Raw genomic sequence first — 22,363 nt, forward strand, 5'->3', positions numbered from 1 at the left:
GGTTGGATGGCATCAGTGACTCAATGACATGGGTTTGGGTGGACTCCGGGAGTTGGTGATGGACAGGGAGGCCCGGTGTGCTGCGGTTCATGGAGTCGCAAAGAGCCGGACACAACTGAAGACTGAACTGAACTCAACTCAACAGCTTTCTATAACTACTCACAAAAATCTCTTCCTTTTGCTAGAATAAAAAATTGGATTAAAAAACAAACTTTGTATTTAGAGCTTTTCAAGAAAAACCCTGCATGTCAAATACACTGCCACATCAAATACTGCAACTGTTCAAGTTAAGCAAGACATGAATCAATTCAGATACATGTATTATAGAGTTACTATGACAGATAAATCCTCACAAAATAAACAGGATCCTTTATTCTGAATACAATTCCAAAACTATAATTGTTCATCTTTCTCAGCTCTTAGCTATGAATGGAAAACTAGACCAAATTTTCCACTAAACTCTTAAGTATTTATTGCCCTCTGCTGGTCTAAGAAAGCCAACATAAAGTTTATAGAAAAAAATCCTTCTAAACCTATATTGGCTTTAATTAGTTTAATTGTTGACAATTTGGGCTCTTAAAATGCTTCATTAAGATGCTTCAATTGCCAACATCTGCTGGATCATCGAAAAAGTAAGGGAGTTCCAGAAAAACATCTATTTCTGCTTTATTGACTATGCCAAAGCCTTTGACTTGTGTGGATCACAATAAACTGTGGAAAATTTTGAAAGAGATGGGAATACCAGAGCACCTGACCTGCCTCTTGAGAAATTTGTATGCAGGTCAGGAAGCAACAGTTAGAACTGGACATGGAACAAAAGACTGGTTCCAAATAGGAAAAGGAGTACGTCAAGGCTGTATATTGTCACCCTGCTTATTTAACTTCTATGCAGAGTACATCATGAGAAATGCTGGGCTGGAAGAAACACAAGCTGGAATCAAGATTTCCGGGGGAAATATCAATAACCTCAGATATGCAGATGACACGACCCTTATTGAAGTAAGTGAAGAGGAACTAAAAAGCCTCTTGATGAAAATGAAAGAGGAGAGTGAAAAAGTTGGCTTAAAGCTCAACATTCAGAAAACTAAGATCATGGCATCTGGTCCCACCACTTCATGGGAAATAGATGGGGAAACAGTGCAAACAGTGGCTGACTATTTTTGGGGGCTCCAAAATCACTGCAGATGGTGACTGCAGCCATGAAATTAATAGATGATTTCTCCTTGGAAGGAAAGTTATGACCAACCTAGAGAGCATATTCAAAAGCAGAGACATTACTTTGCCAACAAAGGTTCATCTAGTCAAGGCTATGGTTTTTCCAGTGGTCATGTATGGATGTGAGAGTTGGACTATAAAGAAAGCTGAGCACCGAAGAATTGATGCTTTTGAACTGTGGTGTTGGAGAAGACTCTTGAGAGTCCCTTGGACTGCAAGGAGATCCAACCAGTCCATCCTGAAGGAGATCAGTCTTGGGTGTTTGTTGGAAGGACTGATGCTAAAGCTGAAACTGCAATACTTTGGCCACCTGATGCAAAGAGCTGACTCATTGGAAAAGAACCTGATGCTCGGAGGGATTGTTGGCAGGAGGTGAAGGGGATGACACAGGATGAGATGGCTGAATGGCATCACTGACTCAATGGACATGAGTTTGAGTGAACTCTGGGAGTTGGTGATGGACACGGAGGCCTGGCGTGCTGCGATTCATGGTGTTGCAAAGAGTCGGAAACGACTGAGCAACTGAACTGAACTGAAGATGCTTCAGAGTTGTCCTTATAAACATCACTTAGTATAATAAAGTGCTGTGAACTAAAGGTATAGAACATCAAGTACTGACTTTAGGACCTCAAGTTTTGAAAAAGACAAGCAATTACTAGATCTCTCTTTCTCTCTCACACACATATCTGTCAATTTCTAAGGAACATACCTATCTGCCTACCTACCTACCTATCTATATATGAGAGCCAATAAAACAATTTCAGGAGTACAGAGGAAAGGTTATTAAATTATTAGTTAAGTGGCCTTGGGCATATTTGTTTGATGGCAGAAGAACAACTAAATTTAAGGCCCCTTTTGGTGTCACACATAACAAAATGATCTTGGACATCTGATAATATAATTAGGCTTTCATCTTCTAGGGAAAAAATTTGAAGAGTTTGTTTTATATGGTTAAATAAACCAAGAGTTGTTCAAGTTCTAATTTCAATCAAGGAGATAGCAAGCAAAGTTATAAAACCTCTTTCCTTTTCTTGTTTACATTCTTACTCTTGTTTAGACAACATCAGACCTAACGCAGGGCATTAAAAATGCCATGTATGATACTGTCATAGGTATTGAAGTCCTAATAATGGCTTGGGGTCAGTCTTAGGAAACTTCTGTAAATGCCCAGCTAAATTCTGCACTATTTCAAGATTTCTTTTTTATCCATGTATCTTACTTTAGTGGGAACTGGGTAGCTCTAGGGATTGGTTATAGAATTCAAAGTCTTTTTCTGACAGTTATATATGAGAAATAAGTAGGTAGGTTACAAGTATGTAGCTTGCTTAAACAACTGATAATGTCCTCAAGATGATGTAACTCTAACCCTCTTGAGAGTATGCTTGAGAAACTAATTTTTTAAAATGTCATTTATTAGCTTTATATATTCCACTTATAAATATATGTAATATATATAAATATAAAATATATAAGCTTTTTATAGTCCATTTATAAATTATATATTCCACTTATAATTTTCTTAAAGAGAAAAAAAATGAGATTAGGAAAAACATCCAGAGATAAAATAGCCTCTGTCCAACATTAATGAGAAGGCTGAGGTGGGTAGGGACTATTTTGAGGGCTTAAAACTAAGCCCCCTAACTTTAACAAATAACCCACATACAGGACAAAAGCTGAACAGAACAGCCTTCTCTATCCCACAAATATTGAAATAATCTTAAGTATATCTGCTGCTGCTGCTGCTGCTAAGTCGCTTCAGTCATGTCTGACTCTGTGCGACCCCATAGACGGCAGCCCACCAGACTCTCCCATCCCTGGGGTTCTCTAGCCAAGAATGCTGGAGTGGGTTGCCATTTCCTTCTCCAATGAATGAAAGTGAAAAGTCAAAGTCAAGTCGCTCAGTCATGTCCAACCCTCAGCGACCCCATGGACTGCAGCCTTCCAGGCTCCTCCGTCCATGGGATTTTCCAGGCAGGAGTACTGGAGTGGGTTGCCATTTCCTTCTCCAATGAATGAAAGTGAAAAGTCAAAGTGAAGTCGCTCAGTCGTGTCCGACTCTTAGCGACCCCATGGACTGCAGCCTACCAGGCTCCTCAGTCCATGGGATTTTCCAGGCAAGAGTACTGGAGTGGAAGGGGCATAATTTCGGGAAAGACTTACTATTAAAATTAAGCCACCACATGGAGCAGGATTCTGTTCACTTGTGAAATCACAAGATAAGTACACCTATGAATTAAAACATCACTGGAGCTAATCAAAGACCCCAAAGCCCCTTTATGTCTTCATAAATTCAGTACAAAAACCACAAACAACATTAAATTATCATTAATGAAAAAAACCCATATTATTTTTAGAAAAGAATTTGAATGACTAAGACCCTACCTGGAGAAGTCTTTAATCCAGTCATATTGAACATGTAGATGTTGTCATCTGTGCAGTTAGCAAATAAAGTGGAGCCAGTAGAATCCAAAATCAGACTTGAGTATCCTGGAAAAAGGAATGAGTTAGCAAGGGCTGATGACAGAGTAGATCAGAGGTGAAAATGATCTTTTTAGATCATTTCATTACAAGTATCATCCCTATTCTGATTCCCCCAAATTTCTACAAACCAAAATTATTCTTCTAAGTTTTTGTAACTTCAAAAAGATACTTTCATATACTAGTTTCTCAAGTCAGCTGAGAATAACAGTTGCTGAAAACTAGTTTGATATTTATTTTAAAATTTTGACAAAACTTACATATCCAAAAAAGTCCTACAAAAGAGTCCAACAGAATGAATAAGGCTTACCTAGTTTTCGAGTGCTGCTACCTGGGTACAGGAAAGACTTGGATGCTATGGGTTCCTGTCGATAAGCAGTATAATTCTTACGTAAATCCCATATTTTGATTATGCTAAAAATCAAGGTTAAAAAATAGTTATTTTGTAGTCCTTTTCCAACACCAATCAGTTTCAACTACGTTTGAATGTGAAATGACTTTTAATCTAATTCCTCTGGCACATCAACCAGCTACAGTGAGGATATTTCATTGGGAAATAGATTGAACTATCTCATACTCTTGTCTCCAATGTCAGGCTAACAATTCTAGCAGAACGGAAACAGATGTGTTCTGACCCACAGATGGGTTTCCCTGAGTTTACTTGAAAAGAGCGGAAAAGGAAGATGAAGGTTGAGTGCTGATAGTCATTGTTTCATTGTTTTCAGAAAAAAAAAAACAAAAACCACACACTTCCTAAGCCTTTAACATTCCGCATGTAACCTTTGACATCATTAAGTACAAAACTGTGTCCTTATGGTTGTATCCCTATACATTAATTCTTTAAGAAATGTAGTCTAAACAAACTTTCCTGTGAAATAGAGTATTTTTACATTTCACCTATTGGGATAATTTTCCTAATTTTCAAGATCTACTTTGTAGACAACTTGAAAACACAAGCTTGGTTATAAGAGGGCAGTATTCCTTGGAAAGAAAGCTTTCACAAAGAAAGCCATTTACAAATATAACTAATAATCTTTAGATAATCCTTCATTTGTGCCTGAGAATTTGGTCCACAGAAGAGTTTTAGTGTTTAGAGGACACAACAGAAACCTTAGTTTATTAAGCCATTATATTTTTAAATTAAAATTTTTGAAGGGAGGGATATCTTGGGAGATATAATGGGCAAAAAGAGGGCAAAGAAGAATATTTTAAAAAGAAGGAGCCCCTGTACTCAATGAACTTAAATTTCAACAAAGCAAAAAATCAAGAAGTATCACAAACTTATACGGAAGTATAAAGTTCCCAAAATTCAGACCAATCATGGATGGAAAGTATGTGTAAGTCCTTAGGCCTTAACATCAATCTAGTTAGAGTACTCCCTGAAATGCCAGTTACATGCCCAGAATCAGGTTCTGTCTTTTAGGATACTACTGAACTAGAGAAGACAAAACCCAAAATATAGGCATATCTCATTTCACTGTGCTTTGCAGATATTTCATTTTTTCACAAATTGAAGGTTGTGGTAAGTCTATAGGTACCATTTTTCCAACAGCATCTTCTCATTTCATGTCTCTATGTCACATTTTAGTAGTTCTCCTAATGCTTCCATTTTTCATCATTATTATTTTTGCTATAGTGATCTGTGATGTTACCATTTTAATTGTTTTGGCATTTCCCAGCAATAAAATATTTTTAAATTAAGGTCTGTACATTGACATTTTTAGACACAATGCTATCTTACACACAACAGACTACAGTAAAATATAAACATATCTTTTAAATATAATGGGAAACCATTGATTAAATTATGCAGCTCACACAAGCAAGTTACCATCAAGCTTCTCTGTAACAGCAGCAGCAACAGGTGCCAATGCTGCTCCTAAGTGCTAGACAATGTGCTAACTGTGACAATTATCTCATTTAATTATTTGAGCAAGAGCTCTAATAACTAGATATTTTTCAGTGTGATCTAGAGTTCTTCTCAGCTGGGTACTATGTTGAAATTTAAAAGCACGCACATTAAATTACAATGGAATTAGGTGACTTCTCTATCACAGTTCATGAAAGATAGCTCATCAAAAGAACCAATAAATAAAGACTCTTCTTACCCATCCACAGCTCCTGCTGAGACTAATGTGTTCTCATCCTGAAAGAGGACCACAGTAACACTCTGCTGGAAATCCTAATAGCACAAGGAAGAAAAAAAAGAAGGAAATCCTATTTGGGGTATAACAATCTTCACTATTAAGAGACCAAGGCGCTAAAATGATGCCTTTATCCCCTAAACTGAACTAGACTAAATCTTTCCCCTGCAGTATCAGTCAAACATATACTGTAGACCAAGAAGTAATTTTAGCAAGAAAATGACCTAAACATCAATTTATATCATACTATGAACATTTTGACTTGCATTCAAGAAAAAAACTGGTGATTAACACAGTATTTTAGTACCTAAGTCTACTTGCTATACTAAAAATCATTCCTACTGTGTATCCTTAGGAAACTCATTTAACTTGTGCATGTTTCATCTGTAAAATGTTGATATCTTTCCAGATTATCATATAGGAGTGTCTTAAGAATTACAGATAAAAGATGGTTACGTGCTCTGAAAAATCTAAAGGAGCAAGTGGAATTTTACCTCCTAATTGATGCTAAGTTTTCTTGGCCCCAGAATCTGATGAAATGTCTGAAAAGTTACTCATTTTAACTTTATCTGGCCTCCAAAGACTACATACTAACCCTGTCAGTTTCCATTCATGCCAATGTAATTTAAGTCCTAATGTTTTAGCAACCACACATCCCCAAAATATTAACTTAGACCCTACAGAACAGGAATACTAGAAAAATAAATTAAGAAACACTGATAATTTCTTTCTTTTTTTTTTAAGAAAAAAGCTATATTGTGGGCACTGTTTGAACTTTGACTGTAAAATGCTAAAGAGGTGCTTATATTTTTCCTAATGTTTCTCAAAATATTTTGAAATCTTTTGCCAGGTATGTTAAAAAAAAAAGAACATAAAAAAACTCACATCTGTTCTGCAGTTAGTATTATGAAAACAACAACAGGGATTCCTTTGCCCTACAGAATATGGCACCATGGCACTTAATATGCTTTTTAAACCACACATCTCCCTCTCCTAATGAGTTTAGATGATGTGCATGCATGGAGGTCTCTAGGTATGAGTTTCAGGAAACTGAATTTTTAACATATTTCCCAAGTGACTCCGTTGCACCCTAGAGTTTGAGAATTAGTACTCTAAGTACTGAATGAGTATTAAACAATAAACCACTGATATCAAGAAGAAATAAAGACTCTCATTCACTAACTGAATCACTCTCATTTTATGCCCAACAAATTCCCCAAATGAGACTCGATGATGCTGTCAAGATCTGCACACATGTACACAGCTATAAAACCTTACCACAGAAGGAGCAAGCCCTTTGGAATTCTGTTTCTTCTTAGGTTTTGAAGGGGTTTGCTTGTCTAAGGTATTATGAGCTCCACTGATTTGGTTCACTTGCCTGTAAAATCCATCTGAAAAATATTTTTTTCAGAACATAATTGGTTTAGGTTTCAGAAATTTATTCCCATGCTGAATGTAACATTTATATATAAGATCCCATAATTATACTGTTTTAAATTAGTAAAATTAGAAGCCAGCAGGGTCACTGTACCATCATCTCTTGTGTGAGATTATAATATATAGAAAGGAAATAAACACATGGATATTTATAGCAGCTTTATTCTTAATTGCCCAAATCTGGAAGCAACCAAGATGTCCTTCAGTAGGCGAATGTATGAATAAAAGTGTGGTATAAGTAGACAGGTGAGAGAAGGCAATCTGAAAGGCTATATATACTCTAGGGTTCCAATAATATGACATTCTGATAAAGGCAACACCATGGAGATAGTGTAAAAGATCAGTGATAGGCAGAGTTTAGGAGGGGGGTATGATGACTAGGTGGAGCACAAAGGATTTTTAGGGCAGAGAAACTACTCCGTAAGATACTGTAATGGCACACACATGCCAGTTACACATCTGTCAAAACCAAGAGCATGTGTAATGCCAACAGTGAACCATAATGTTAGGTAAATAAGATGGACACTGGGTGATAATGGTGTATCAGTGGGTTCACCAGCTATACCAAATGTCCAGCTCTGGGGCAGGATGTTGACTGGGGGAGAGACTGTGAGGACAGCGGGTATAGCCATACAGAGAACTCTGTACATTCTGCTCAGTTTTGCTATGTATCTAAAGGCTGCTCTAAAAAACAGTCTATTACAAATAATTTTTTTTTAATGATGTAAGCAGGGAGACGATCATTTGTTGTTGCTCATTTGCTAAGTCATATCTGACTCTTTTTGCGACTCCATGTACGCTAGCCCATCAGGCTTCTCTGTCCATGGGCTTTCCCAGACAAAATACTGGAGTGGGTTGCCGTTTCTTTTTCTGATATGATCACTGCTTTCTGCTTAATGGCATTAGGGGGCAATGTGAGTATAATTAAATTTAATTTAATCCAATTCTTTAAAGTCCTCAAATTTTTAAAATTAAAATGAAAGATCATGTACTAATAATTGCAATCCCATTAATAATTTAGATAAATGGCATTATAGCTCATAAGGTAAATATGGAGGGTAATACTTGAAGAAATCACTAAGAACCTGAGAACCAGAGAAGAATTAGGGATTATGAACCTGTGCCCCCTGGTGGTAAACAAGTGAAATCATCAATTCTTTCAAAATTATGGAGCAATACCACACTTGTCAGGATTGAAATGGAACTAGATTACCTTTTTTGTTGCACCTGGTATCCCAGACCATAATGTTGCCATCTCTACCCCCTGTACAGAAGACAGCTGTAGACATATAAATAGTTTATCAAGAAGTTAACAAAACCAGTTAATGACACATATATTTCAATTTATTAATAAAGTTTCAAGGGTATCTAATATATGCTAGGTACTGTAATTGGCACTGGAGACTAAAATGATAAAATATACATTTTATCACACACAAGTAAGAGAAAACAATAAGCTCAACACAAATAAGAGAAAACAAAGCTGTAAAGGGAAAGTATTAGAACTCAAAATGCTTACATTGAACAAAAACTTGATAGAATAAACCTCTAAGTTTTCCTAAAGCCACATGAAATACTATATTATATACTAAAGTTGTAGTAAGAATAATGATAAATAAGCAATAACCAAAATATACTGAGTCCTTACTAAGTTCTAGACACTATCCTTTTTTATAGATGACCTTTTTTAAAGAACACCTCAGTGAGAATTATTATCCCCATTTTATAGATGAGCAAACTAAAGCATAGGGAGGATAAGTAACTTGCAAAGATTATTTTTGGCAGTATGTACCTGCAGCCCATACTCCGAATTTCCAAGCTATATTCTCAGTATAAAATTATAAACTAGATCAATATAAAATTTGTGAAAGGAGTTGCCTCTGGGGATGGAAGAAGGGCAGTGACATTGGAGGAAGAAACACAAGAGGAACTCCAATTTACCTGTCACATGTATAGAACAGTCTTATGGACTCTGTGGGAGAGGGAGAGGGTGGGAAGATTTGGGAGAATGACATTGAAACATGTAAAATATCATGTAAGAAACGAGTTGCCAGTCCAGGTTCGATGCACGATACTGGATGCTTAGGGCTAGTGCACTGGGACGACCCAGAGGGATGGTATGGGGAGGGAGGAGGGAGGAGGGTTCAGGATGGGGAACACATGTATACCTGTGGCAGATTCATTTTGATATTTGGCAAAACTAATACAATTATGTAAAGTTTAAAAATAAAATAAAATTAAAAAAAATTATAATAAAAATAAAAAAAATTAAACCAAAAAAATTATGCTTCCTGTATGAGTGAGCACTTACCAAATTAATCCACATGCATTAACTTGCAGCCATTGTAGACAGATTAATTTGGTAAGTGCTCAGGTCAAAATACAAAAACTACTTGAGGGCCCTACAGACACTGAACAAAAATGCAACTTTTGAAGGAAGTCAACTGCTGAAGCAAGTGACTGGCCTAGGCTAAGGTACTGGTTTTTTGTGGTTTTACCTTGAGGGCAGCCAGAGTTGTACCATCAGGACCAAGAAGCTAAAGTACCAGTACAAAGACCACCTTTTGAGCTGGAGGAATTAGGAAAAGGAGAGTGGGGCAACGCGAGGTGTAAGAAGCAGGGAACCCTGGAGAGGGGAGAGAGTGGGAAACCCTAATACTGTGTTTATACTTAGTGCAAGTCTCTGGCTGACTCCTGAACCGTGTATGTATGAGCAGTAAGAACTGAACTGAGATCTGATCTTCTGAACTAACTGCTTTCCTAGAGGTTTGACCATGCAGTTTGAAAGCAATCAATCAATCCAGTCGCTCAGTTGTGTCTGACTCTGCGACCCCATGAACCGTAGCACGCCAGGCCTCCCTGTCCATCACCAACTCCCGGAGTCCACCAAACCCATGTCCATCGAGTCAGTGATGCCATCCAACCATCTCATCCCCTGTTGTCCCCTTCTCCTCCTGCCCTTAATCTTTCCCAGCATCAGGGTCTTTTCAAATGAGTCAGCTCTTTGCATCAGGTGGCCAAAGTATTAGAGTTTCAGCTTCAACATCAGTCCTTCCAGTGAACACCCAGGACTGATCTCCTTTAGGATGGACTGGTTGGATTTCCTTGCTGTCCAAGGGACTCTCAAGAGTCTTCTCCAACACCACACTTCGAAAGCATCAATTCTTCGGTGCTCAGCTTTCTTCACAGTCCAACTCTCACATCCATACATGACCACTGGAAAAACCATAGCCTTGACTAGATGAACCTTTGTTGGCAAAGTAATGTCTCTGCTTTTGAATATGGTATCTAGGTTGGTCATAACTTTCTTTCCAAGGAGTAAGCATCTTAATTTCGTGGCTACAATCACCATCTGTAGTAATTTTGGAGCCCCCAAAAATAAAGTCAGCCATTGTTTCCCCATCCATTTGCCATGAAGTGATGGGACTGGATGCCATGATCTTAGTTTTCTGAATGCTAAGTTTTAAGCCAACTTTTTCACTCTCCTCTTTCACTTTAAGAAGCTCTTTAGTTCCTCTTCACTTTCTGCCATAAGGGTGGTGTCATCTGCATATCTGAGGTTATTGATATTTCTCCCAGCAATCTTGATTCCAGCTTGTGCTTCTTCCAGCCCAGTGTTTCTCATGATGTACTCTGCATAGAAGTTAAATAAGTAGGGTGACAAAATACAGCCTTGACGTACTCCTTTTCCTATTTGGAACCAGTCTGTTGTTCCATGTCCAGTTCTAACTGTTGCTTCCTGACCTGCATATAGGTTTCTCAAGAGGCGGGTCAGGTGGTCTGGTATTCCCATCTCTTTCAGAATTTTCAGTTTATTGTGATCCACACAGTCAAAGGCTTTGGCATAGACAATAAAGCAGAAATAGGTGTTTTTCTGGAACTCTTGTTTTTTCGATGATCCAGTGGATGTTGGCAATTTGATCTCTGGTTTTTCTTGCTTTTCTAAAGCCGGCTTGCATGTCTGGAAGTTCTGTAGAATTTTAAGCATCACTTTACTAGCATGTGAGATGAGTGCAATTGTGCACCAACTCTTTTCTGAGCAACATAATAGAATCCAGAGTCCAACATACCATTCCCAACGCACAGGGTACAATCTTAAATTATTTACCATATAAAGAGCCAGGAAAATGAGTCATTCTCAAGAGAAAAGAAATCAACAGAGGTCAACCTCAAAACGACCCAGATACTGATTTATCAGGTCCGGTTGTAAAACAGATATAACTATGTCAAGTGAAATAAAGAGACAATCAATGAAAAAGATGAGAAATCTCAGCAGAGAAACAAACAGAACTTACCAAAAACAAATACAGATTTTAGAACCACCACCCACAACTTCTGAAATGATAAAATTCACTGGATGGGCCTAAGAGCAGAATGGAGGGAACAGAGGAAAAAGTCTATGAACTTGAAGACAAATCAACAGAAACCATTCCATCTGAGGAAGAGTGAAAACTAAGACTGAACATTATGCTAAGTAAAAGAAGCCAACAACGTATTATATGGTTCCATTTACATGAAGGCATAATAGGCAAATCTATAGAGACAGAAAGAAAGTAGGCTGTGTAAGGCTGGGGAAGACAGAAAGTACTGTTAATGGCTCTGTTGGCTCTGTTTTCTTTTTGGGCTGTTGAAATTGTTCTAAACTTGGACTGTGGTGATGACTGAACTCTATTAAAAAAAATTAAAAATCACTGAAACATACACATTAAATGGGTGAGTTTTATGGTGTGTTAATTATATCTCATTTAAGAAAATGGAAAAAGATGAATAAAGCTTCAAGGATTCATGGGACAATTTCAAAAAGTCTAGTACATGAGTAATTGTGGAGTTCTAGGAGAAAAAACAGGGCAGAAAACATATTTCAAAGAATAATGGCAGAAACCTTCCAAGATTGGGGTAAATCATGAGTTCAGTTTCAGATATGCTGAACTTGAAGTCCTAGCAGAAAAGTCAAAGTTGGAAATATAATCTGGTTCAATGTAAGTAGAGCAAAAAACAAAATTGGACTAGATGAGACCGTCCAGGGAGAAGGTACAGACTGAAAGGAAAACATGGGCAAATACCAAATTTTGGGCCATGCCAACATTTCAAGTTAGGTAAAGAAGCAAGAGTTCACAAAAGTACTTAGGGGATACACAGAAATACTGAGAACCAGAGGCAGTGATATCACAGGTTCCAAGGAAGAAAAAAATTCTCATGAGGTTTAAAATAGAAGGCCAAATGCACCAAATGTTGACCAAGTAGAAAGCAGGCTGATTTCAGGAAGAGAGCTGGGAATGGAAAACAGAACCAAACTGAACTAAATTGAGATGAGGACATTTAACCTGATTTTGATTACTCTTAAGAAACTTAGAAGAGACAAGGAAATAAGAAAGGGTGATAAGACAGGGTGATAAGATGTTCTTTTAGGGACAGGCCACAGATATGCTTGCATTTTTCCTAGGAAGAGCCAAGAAAAGGAAAACTGTGGAGACATAAGTGATGGCATAAGGTCTTGGGGGAGGATCAAGAATGCTTCTCAACATTAGCAGCACGCTGGAATCCCTTGAGGAATTTTAACAAAACAGATGCCTGGCCCACCTCCAAGAGAGTCACACTTAATTGGTATTTTAAAAAAGCTCCCTAATGTGTGTAACTGAGTCACATTGTTATACAGCAGAAATTAACACAACATTGTAAACTTCAATAAAAAAAAAACCAAAAACCTTTCCAGGTGACCAGTGAGTCAGGATTGAGACCCCAGTACCCTAGAAGAAAGACTGGTCTTAAATTGGAGGATGAAGAATGAGAAAGAAGGTACAAATTCAAAGATAATGTACGAGGGGTAATAGAAATATATTTGTAATTACTTTTAATTACCCACTAGTAGTTCCAGCAACCCTTGGACCACAGAAAAACACATCTGGGAGTAACTGACAATTAGAAATGAAAATATTTTCTGGGTTTTAAGGTGGTAGATATTTAGGAAAGGCAAATTACACTAGTATTAATATAACTATGTCCTAACAGGGTTATTTGTATCCTGCTCATGTAGGGCTGAAAGAACTTGATCATGATCTTTTCTACCACATTGACTACAACCGCTCAAAATCCAAGAAAATCGACCAAGCATTTATATGCTCCTCAGTTTTGCATTTTTCATTTGTTGCTGTTGTTTTGTGCATGCATATTACACCTCATTTTTATGCTCATAAAGAGATCAAACCATTCAATCCTAAAGGATATCAACGTTGAATATTCAGCGGAAGGACCGATGCTGAAAGTAATACTTTGGCCACCTGATGTGAAGAGCCAACTCATTGGAAAAAACCCTGATGTTGGGAAAGATTGAGGGCAAGAGAAGGGGGCGACAGGGGATGAGATGGTTGGATGGAATCACTGACTCAATGCACATGAGTTTGAGCAAACTCCAGAAGACAGAAGCTTGGCATGCTGCAGTCCATGGGGTCGCAAAGAGTCAGACATGACTGAGCGACTGAACAACAACAAAAATGGTTTTGTAAGTTAAAGAGGATATTTATCTCACTAAATGAACATTCAGGGAGATAAAAATGACTTTGCCTAAGAATTTAGAGGCAGAAATCACAATAAAACATGAGGTCTTCTATGTATGGTGGTAAAAGTATGCCCTGCACAAGAACACTTGGCTAAGGAGAAGGGGTTAAAATCTGTGTTTTAGCAATCAAACTAGATGGCCCTGGGGGCAGTGTCCCACCAGACTAATTCATACTGGGGCAACTGTGGACTACTGGGAGCCAAGATAAGGTTTGTGCTTTCTCTATGCACAGAGTTTTCAAAATTAAGCAAAGGGACTGAATGATAATGGCGTTTTCCTTCTCTGTTTGTTTGTAACTAAGATTACAGCATCTGGTTCCATCACTTCATGGCAAATAGATGGGGAAATAGTGGAAGACTTTATTTTTTGGGGCTCCAAAATCACTGCAGATGGTGATTGCAGCCAGAAATTAAAAGACGCTTACTCCTTGGAAGGAAAGTTATGACCAATCTGCTGCTGCTGCTGCTAAGTCGTTTTAGTCGTGTCCGACTCTGTGTGACCCCATAGATGGCAGCCCACCAGGCTCCCCCATCCCTGGGATTCTCCAGGCAAGAATACTGAAGTGGGTTGCCATTTCCTCCTCCAACGCATAAAGTGAAAAGTGAAAGTGAAGTCGCTCAGTCATGTCTGACTCTTAGCGACCCCATGGACTGTAGCCCACCAGGCTCCTCCATCCATGAGATTTTCCAGGCGAGAGTATGGGAATGGGGTGCCATGACCAACCTAGACAGCATATTAAAAAGTAGAGACATTACTTTGACAACAAAGGCCCATCTAGTCAAGGCTATGGTTTTTCCAGTGGTCATGTATGGATGTGAGAGTTGGACTGTGAAGAAAGCTGAGCGCCGAAGAATTGATGCTTTTGAACTGTGGTGCTGGAGAAGACTCTTGAGAGTCCCTTGGACTGCAAGGAGATCCAACCAGTCCATCCTAAAGGAGACCAGTCCTGGGTGTTCACTGGAAGGATTGATGTTGAAGCTGAAACTCCAATACTTTGGGCACTTGATGCAAAGAGCTGACTCATTGGAAAAGACCCTGATGCTGGGAAAGACTGAGGGCAAGAGAAGGGGGCGACAAGGGATAAGATGGTTGGATGGCATCACCGACTCAATGGACATGGGTTTGGGTAGACTCTGGGAGTTGGTGATGGACAGGGAGACCTGGCGTGCTGCGGTTCATGGGGTCACAAAGAGTTGGACGTGACTGAGAGACTGAACTGAACTGAAACAAATTTACCTTAGGAATTAATATATTTTCATGACCTTAAATTATTTTCATAAACTCAGAATGACCTCTGACACAAGTGAAGTAAATTAGAACATAAGCATATATAACTGTACAAAATAGATGTGCTAGGGAAAAGTTAGGCAGATATAAAAACTGTGTCATATATTTCCCCTCATGGTTCCAGTCTCAATAGCAACTGATTTTTTTTTTTTAAAGTTCAAACCAGTTTCACAACTTGGTTTAGTACTCCTGAGTGCTCAGGTGAATAAAGGAAAATATTCCTTTAAAAACAGAGTATTTTTTAATGATAAAGGAGACTATAATGTTTATTTCTATTATTATGAGACTGAAGTCAGATGGACCAGCCACTTCTTTGAGGTGAAAGTTTGTTGTCTCACTCTCATTTAGTGAGAAACAAATGGAAAAACAAACAAACAAAAAAAACAGAAATTAAAAGCTAATTCAGACACCCCTGCTAAGTTTTTCCCTAACTACTATAGTACTATTCTGTATTACAGCGCTCCTTAAACCTTCCTTCCCCACTATAGTAAATAAATGTAGAAAGATTAATTTTGAGTAATAGCTGAAAACAGAAGTATCATGGCTATTTGCAAATTTTTATCTCATCTGTAAGATTATAGAAAGAAATTATCTGAAGATGCTTGACTTTTAGGGACAAGTTAGAGGCAACATCCATTAGAACAGGACTAAAATCCAACTTGATTTCATTGAGGTTTCCAGGTCATCTTAAGAATCTCCATCATCTATGTAGGGAAAGGTGCAAATCTGATAAGTACAAACAACTGCAGCTTATTACTTCACCATGAAGGAGGTTAAGGACATGAAAGAGGATAAGCACATACTTACCTTTCTCAAACTTAGAAAAGGCAACTGACTTGAGGCTACACTGATGACCTTTGCAAGTTCCAATCAGCTCACCAGCATTTACATCCCAAAATTTGGCTGTCTGATCACCTGCTGCTGTAACCTTTCAAAAATAAGGTATCATGGTTTAATAAAACAACCCTTCACCAGTATTTACCCAGATTCCCCACAAAATGAAAGTCACTTACAAGCTTAAATTCACCAGGGACCCAGGCCAGGTCAAAAACAGCATTCCAGTGAGCCATCCATTCTAAACGAAGAAAATGGTGAATGTGAAATGTCTAACTATGTTCTGTGGTAGCCATACCAACAATTTAAATGGCTTGAAAACTGTAGTAAAAAGATCAGTGGTCAATACAGTAAGGTCCATGGGCCAAAGAGAATTTGTGGATTCACACACATTATGCATTCCCTTCACTACCTCATAAAACTACCATTTGATATCAAATTGCTTTCCATGAGGGGATATATTCTCTAAAACAGAGTATTTGTGAAACATTCTAAAAAATCTTCATCATGCTGTCTGAAAGGAGTCTAAAGTACTTTAGTTTGACATTCAAAGTTCTGCTCACGTTGGCCGTATCTCTCATTGTTCTCTGTGTACCTTATTCCAATCAAACTGCATTTCTCCCTCTATCCACACTACTTCTGACGCTTTCCTATCTTGAGGCCTTTGCGAATGCTTTTCCCTCTACTTGGAGTGTCCAATTCCACCTCCACTGGTCTAAAATACCACAGTCCACCTTAAACGTCCCATCCTTCATGAAAAATTTCCCTCACCTTCTTTACTAGATGAGAGCTTTCTGAAACCCCTACAGTGTTTTCTTTGTATTTCATCTACATCATCTAAAGCCTTTTTTCTTCTTTTCCCAACACCTGAATTTGCTGTTGTTGCTGTTCAGTTACTAAGTCATATCTGACCCTGCGATCCCACAGACTGTAGCATGCCAGGCTCCTCTGTTTTCCACTATTTCCCGGAGTTCCCATGCTCAAATTCATGTCCATTCACTCACTGATGCTATCTAACCACTTCATCCTCTGCCACCCTCTTCTCCTCTTGTTCTCAATCTTTCCTAGCATCAGGGTCTTTTCCAATGAGTTGGCTCTTCGCATCAGGTGGCCAAAGGATTGAAGTTTCAGTTTCAGCAACAGGCCTTCCAATGAATATTCAGAGTTGATTTTCTTTAGGATTGACTGGTTTCATCTCCCTGCAGTCCAAGGTACTCTCAAGAGTCTTCTTCAGCACCACAATCTGAAAGCATCAGTTCTTTGGCTCAGCTTTCTTTATGGTTCAACTCTCACATCCATACATGACTACTGGTAAAACCATAGCTTTGATTATATGGACCTTTGTCAGCAAAGTGATGTCTCTGCTTTTTAATATGCTGTCTAGGTTGGTCACAGCTTTCCTTCCAAGGAACAAGCATCTTTTAATTTCATGGCTGCAGTCACTGTCCGCAGTGATTCTAGAATCCAAGGAAAGAAAATCTATCACTCCTTCCACTTTTTCTATTTGCCATGAAGTGGTAGGATTGGATGCCACAATCTTAGTTTTTAGAATATTGAGTTTTAAGCCAGCTTTGTCACTCTCCTCTTTCACCCTTATCAAGAGGCTCTTTAGTTCCTCTTCACTTTCTGCCATCAGAGTGGTATCATCTGCATCTCTGAGGTTGTTGCTATTCTCCTGGCAATCTTGATTGCAGCTTGTGATTTATCTAGCATGGCATTTCACATGATGCACTCCACATATAAGTAAAATAAGCAGGGTAACAATATACAGCCTTGTCATACTCCTGCCCCAATTTTGAATCAGTCAGGTCTTACCTCCTTGTCTGATAACTGGTCTAGTACTCCTATCTCTTAGAATTTTCCAGTTTGTTGTGATCCACAAGTCAAAAGCTTTAACATAGTCAATGAAGCAGAAGTAGATGTTTTACTGGAACTTCCTTGCTTTTTCCATAATCCAACCAATGTTGGCAATTTGATCTCTGGTTCCTCTGACTTTTCTGAACATAGCTACTACCTCTGTAAGTTTTCAGTTCATGTACTGCTGAAGCCTACCTGGAAGGATTTTGAGCATAACCTTGCTAGCATGTAAAATGAGCACAGTTGTATGGTAATTTGAACATTCTTTAGCACTGACCTTCTTAGCAATTGAAATGGAAAATGACCTTTTCCAATCCTGTGGCTACTGCTGAGTTTTCCAAATTTGCTGACACACTGAGTGTAGCACTTTAACAGCATCATCTTTTAGGATTTGAAATAGCTCAGCTGGAATTCTGTCACCTACACCAGCTTTATTCACAGTGATGCTTCCTAAGGTCCACTTGACTTCACACTCCAGAAGTCCAGCTCCAGGTGAGGGACCATACCACTGTGATTATCTGGGTTATTAAGACCTTTTTGTATTCAGTTCAGTCACTCAGTCGTGTCCGACTCCTTGCGACTCCATGAACCACAGCACGCCAGGCCTCCCTGCCCATCACCAACTCCTGGAGTTCACCCAAACCCATGTCCATCGAGTCGGTGATGCCATCCAGCCATCTCATCCTCTGTCGTCCCCTTCTCCTCCTGCCCTCAATCTTTCCCAGGATCAGGGTTTTTCCAGTGAGTCGCTCTTTGCATCAGGTGGCCAAAGTACTGGAGTTTCAGCTTTAACATCAGTCCTTCCAATGAATATTCAGGACTGATCTCCTTTAGGATGCACTGGTTGGATCTCCTTGCAGTCCAAGGGACTCTCAAGAGTCTTCTCCAGCACCACAGTTCAAAAGCATCAATTCTTCGGTGCTCAGCTTTCTTCACAGTCCAACTCTCACATCCATACATGACCACTGGAAAAACCATAGCCTTAACTAGACGGACCTTTATTGGCAAAGTAACGTCTCTGCCTTTTAATATGCTGTCTAGGTTGGTCATAACTTTCCTTCCAAGGAGTAAGTGTCTTTTAATTTCATGGCTGCAATCACCATGTGCAGTGATTTTGTATAGTTCTGTGCATTCCTGCCACTTCTTAATTTCTTCTGCTTCCATTTGGTCCTCACCATGTCTGTCCTTTATCATGTCCATCCTTGCATGAGATGTTCTCTTGATATCTCCAATTTTCTTGAAGAGATCTCTAGTCTTTCCCAAGTTCAGTTCAGTTCAGTTGCTCAGTCGTGTCCGACTCTTTGCGACCCCATGAATTCCAGCACGCCAGGCCTCCCTGTCCATCACCAACTCCCGGAGTTCACTCAAATTCACGTCCATCGAGTCAGTGATCCCATCCAACCATCTCATCCTCTGTCATCCCCTTCTCCTCCTGCCCCCAATCCCTCCCAGCATCAGTCTTTTCCAATGAGTCATCTCTTCGCATGAGGTGGTCAAAGTACTGGAGTTTCAGCTTTAGCATCATTCCTTCCAAAGAACACCCAGGACTGATCTCCTTCAGAATGGACTGGTTGGATCTCCTTGCAGTCCAAGGGACTCTCAAGAGTCTTCTCCAACACCACAGTTAAAAGCATCAATTCTTCGGCGCTCAGCCTTCTTCACAGTCCAACTCTCACATCCATACATGACCACTGGAAAAACCATAGCCTTGACTAGATGGACCTTTGTTGGCAAAGTAATGTCTCTGCTTTTCAATACGCTATCTAGGTTGGTCATAACTTTCCTTCCAAAGAGTAAGCGTCTTTTAATTTCATGGCTGCAGTCACCATCTGCAGTGATTTTGGAGCCCCCAAAAATAAAGCCTGACACTGTTTCCACTGTTTCCCCATCTATTTCCCATGAAGTGATGGGACTGGATTCCATGATCTTAGTTTTCCGAATACTGAGCTTTAAGCCAACTTTTCCACTCTCCTCTTTCACTTTCATCAAGAGACTTTTTAGTTCCTCTTCACTTTCTGCCATAAGGGTGGTGTCATCTCTTTAAGGTCATCAGAACTTTGCCTTATGCATAAAAGACACTTGTTCAATATAAGTATTTTGAAGCAATGTTTCCCCACATTAAGTATAAAAAAACTTAACTTTTTAAAAGAAAAATTGTTTTTAATCCTAAAATATACTTTTCTTAACTCCCAGTAAAGATTTTGCTGTAGTTATTGACAGAAAGGCAGCCCACCATTTACTTTCAGGTCTGATCCCTAAACAACCTTAATCAGAAGTGAGTATCACTGAGAATTTATTCAAATAGTAATTTCCTTGTGGTGGTGGGTTAGTCGCTAAGTCGTGTTTGACTCTTGCGACCCCTTGGACTGTAGCCTGCCAGGCTCCTCTGTCCATGGGATTCTCCAGGCAAGAATACTGGAGTGGGTTCCCATTTCCTTCTCCATGGGATCTTCCCAACCAGGAATTGAACCCAGGTCTCCTGCATTTCAGGCAAATTCTTTACCAACTGAGCTATGCCAGAAGCCTAGTTTCCTTGAGGCTTTATGAATTAAAAATATTAAAACAAATATTTTAAATCTTGACTTACCTTTGATGCACTTCTTTCTACTGGTGTGTGATTCTGTGTTATATAACCTAACAAAGCCTTCTTCATTGGCAACTGCTAGTATATGCTCCATACTGGGAGCTACGTAAGAAATAAAGAATAAAATAAAGAGTAAGAATAAATGTTAAAGCCAAGTTTAAAGCTATATATATATATAAACATAATATCGATTAATTGAAAAATACAAGGTAAACACAAAGAACCTATTTGGAAAGAGGCAAGACAATTCTGCCCATATAGCATCTGGTATAGTAGAGGTTTTTGAGTTAAAGATGGCTTAAAATTTGCCATAATATCTAATTTAGTAAGTGACTAAAAAATACTAATCTTCAGATAATCTCTTATTTAAAGGGGAGCTGAATCAAGAATGATACCTGAACAAAACAAGAGTGGTACTGGCCAATGGCAAAAAAAAAAAAAAAAAAGAGGGGGCGCACAAAACATAGGCCTCCAGCAGGCTAACCCTATTAAATTAATATCCTTTTTCCTCAACTTTTTACTTTTCCTCTCTTAAACTTTTAGCAGCAGGGACAAGCACTTCTACTTCTGTGAATATGTTCCCAATGCACTGCAGAAGAGATAGATTCAATGAGATCAACATGATGGCTGAACCTTTGTAACCCTTTCCTGATATCAGATAAAAACAAACAAACTAAAAATGATGCTCTAAGAATCTTATGCTTTAGCAGAAATACATAATTATGTACAGAGATTAAGAAAAGTATATTTTATAAATGAGAAGAGAGGAGATATTAGAAAAACTCTACCATCTAATTTACTTTTTGTTAAAAGAGAGACAGCATAGGATATTTTCCCTCTAAAGAGTGAAGCAGATCATTTCTGACCAAGCCTCGCTTATTCAGTAACTCTCTTACCAGAAGAGAAGGTGCATCCAAAAGGAGGAACTGGGGTTCCTGTTTCTCCATAAGAAGTATGCTCGTCATTATAGTTGCACTGATAGCCAGTGAGCAGGGACTGTAGTGGGTACTGTGAAGACCATCCTAAAGGAAGACAAAATTCCTTATAGATTCTAATATATCATCACATTTCAGTACTTCCAACAAATGCAGAGGCAAAAATTAACTTTTAAAAGTTTCATATACTTTACTATAGATCTATTCACTATCCATGGCCCTCTGGAATACAGTTTCAGGTATTCTCCTAAGTGGTCCTAAGGAAAAAATGAAAGAGCACTTCTCAACTTCTGGTGAGACAGAGCTTTGGGCTTACCATCTTGAATGAAGACTCTTGCTAACGTATTTAAGATGGCAAGACACCAGCGGCCTTTGTATGTTACTCCTTCCACCATCCTTTGGTGACAATCACGAAAAATAACCACAAAGATTACCCAGTCATTCTTATCAAGTAAAATTCTATGTTTTTAGAGTTCTAAATCATTACTGCAAACTTAAGTTACTAGCAACATCACACATAATCCAATGGTCGGAGTCAAAGGAAATAACGTATGAGGTTGGCCAAAAAGTTCGTTCAGGTTTCTGGTAAGGTGGTGTGGAAAAATCAGAATGAACTTTTTGGCCAACCCACAACGTCAATGCACCTACTGTAGCCACTAACATCAGTTCAGTTCAGTCGCTCAGTTGTGTCTGACTCTTTGAGACCCCATGCACTGCAGCACACCAAGCCTCCCTGCCCATCCATCATCATCTCCCGGAGTTTACTCAAACTCATGTCCATTGAGTTGGTGATACCTTCCAACCATCTCACCCTCTGTCAGGCCCATTCTCTTCCTGCCTTCAATCTTTCCCACCATCAGGGTCTTTTCCAATGAGTCAGCTCTTCACATCAGGTGGCCAAAGTAATGGAGTTTCAGCTTCAGCATCAGTCCTTCCAGTGAATATTCAGGACTGATCTCCTTTAGGATGCACTGGTTGGATCTCCTTGCAGTCCAAGGGACTCTCAAGAGTCTTCTCCAACACCACACTTCAAAAG

The 22,363-nt window shown here is 38.9% G+C and overlaps 1 protein-coding gene across 1 annotated transcript in view; it reads right to left on the minus strand.

Moving 5' to 3' along the window:
- Nucleotides 1–22,363, minus strand: part of DTL (denticleless E3 ubiquitin protein ligase homolog) — a 50,470-nt gene that overhangs the window by 23,047 nt on the left and 5,060 nt on the right. Inside the window, exons 2-10 of the mRNA XM_003587108.6 lie at nt 21,289–21,414; nt 20,396–20,494; nt 16,131–16,192; nt 15,925–16,045; nt 8,488–8,553; nt 7,116–7,228; nt 5,802–5,875; nt 4,004–4,107; nt 3,598–3,702 (exon numbers count right to left, since the gene is read on the minus strand). Of these exons, the coding sequence (XP_003587156.1) occupies nt 3,598–3,702; nt 4,004–4,107; nt 5,802–5,875; nt 7,116–7,228; nt 8,488–8,553; nt 15,925–16,045; nt 16,131–16,192; nt 20,396–20,494; nt 21,289–21,414 (870 nt within the window). The remainder of the gene's footprint in view (nt 1–3,597; nt 3,703–4,003; nt 4,108–5,801; nt 5,876–7,115; nt 7,229–8,487; nt 8,554–15,924; nt 16,046–16,130; nt 16,193–20,395; nt 20,495–21,288; nt 21,415–22,363) is intronic.

This window comes from Bos taurus, chromosome 16, assembly GCF_002263795.3.
Source record: "Bos taurus isolate L1 Dominette 01449 registration number 42190680 breed Hereford chromosome 16, ARS-UCD2.0, whole genome shotgun sequence".
NCBI lineage: Eukaryota > Metazoa > Chordata > Mammalia > Artiodactyla > Bovidae > Bos > Bos taurus.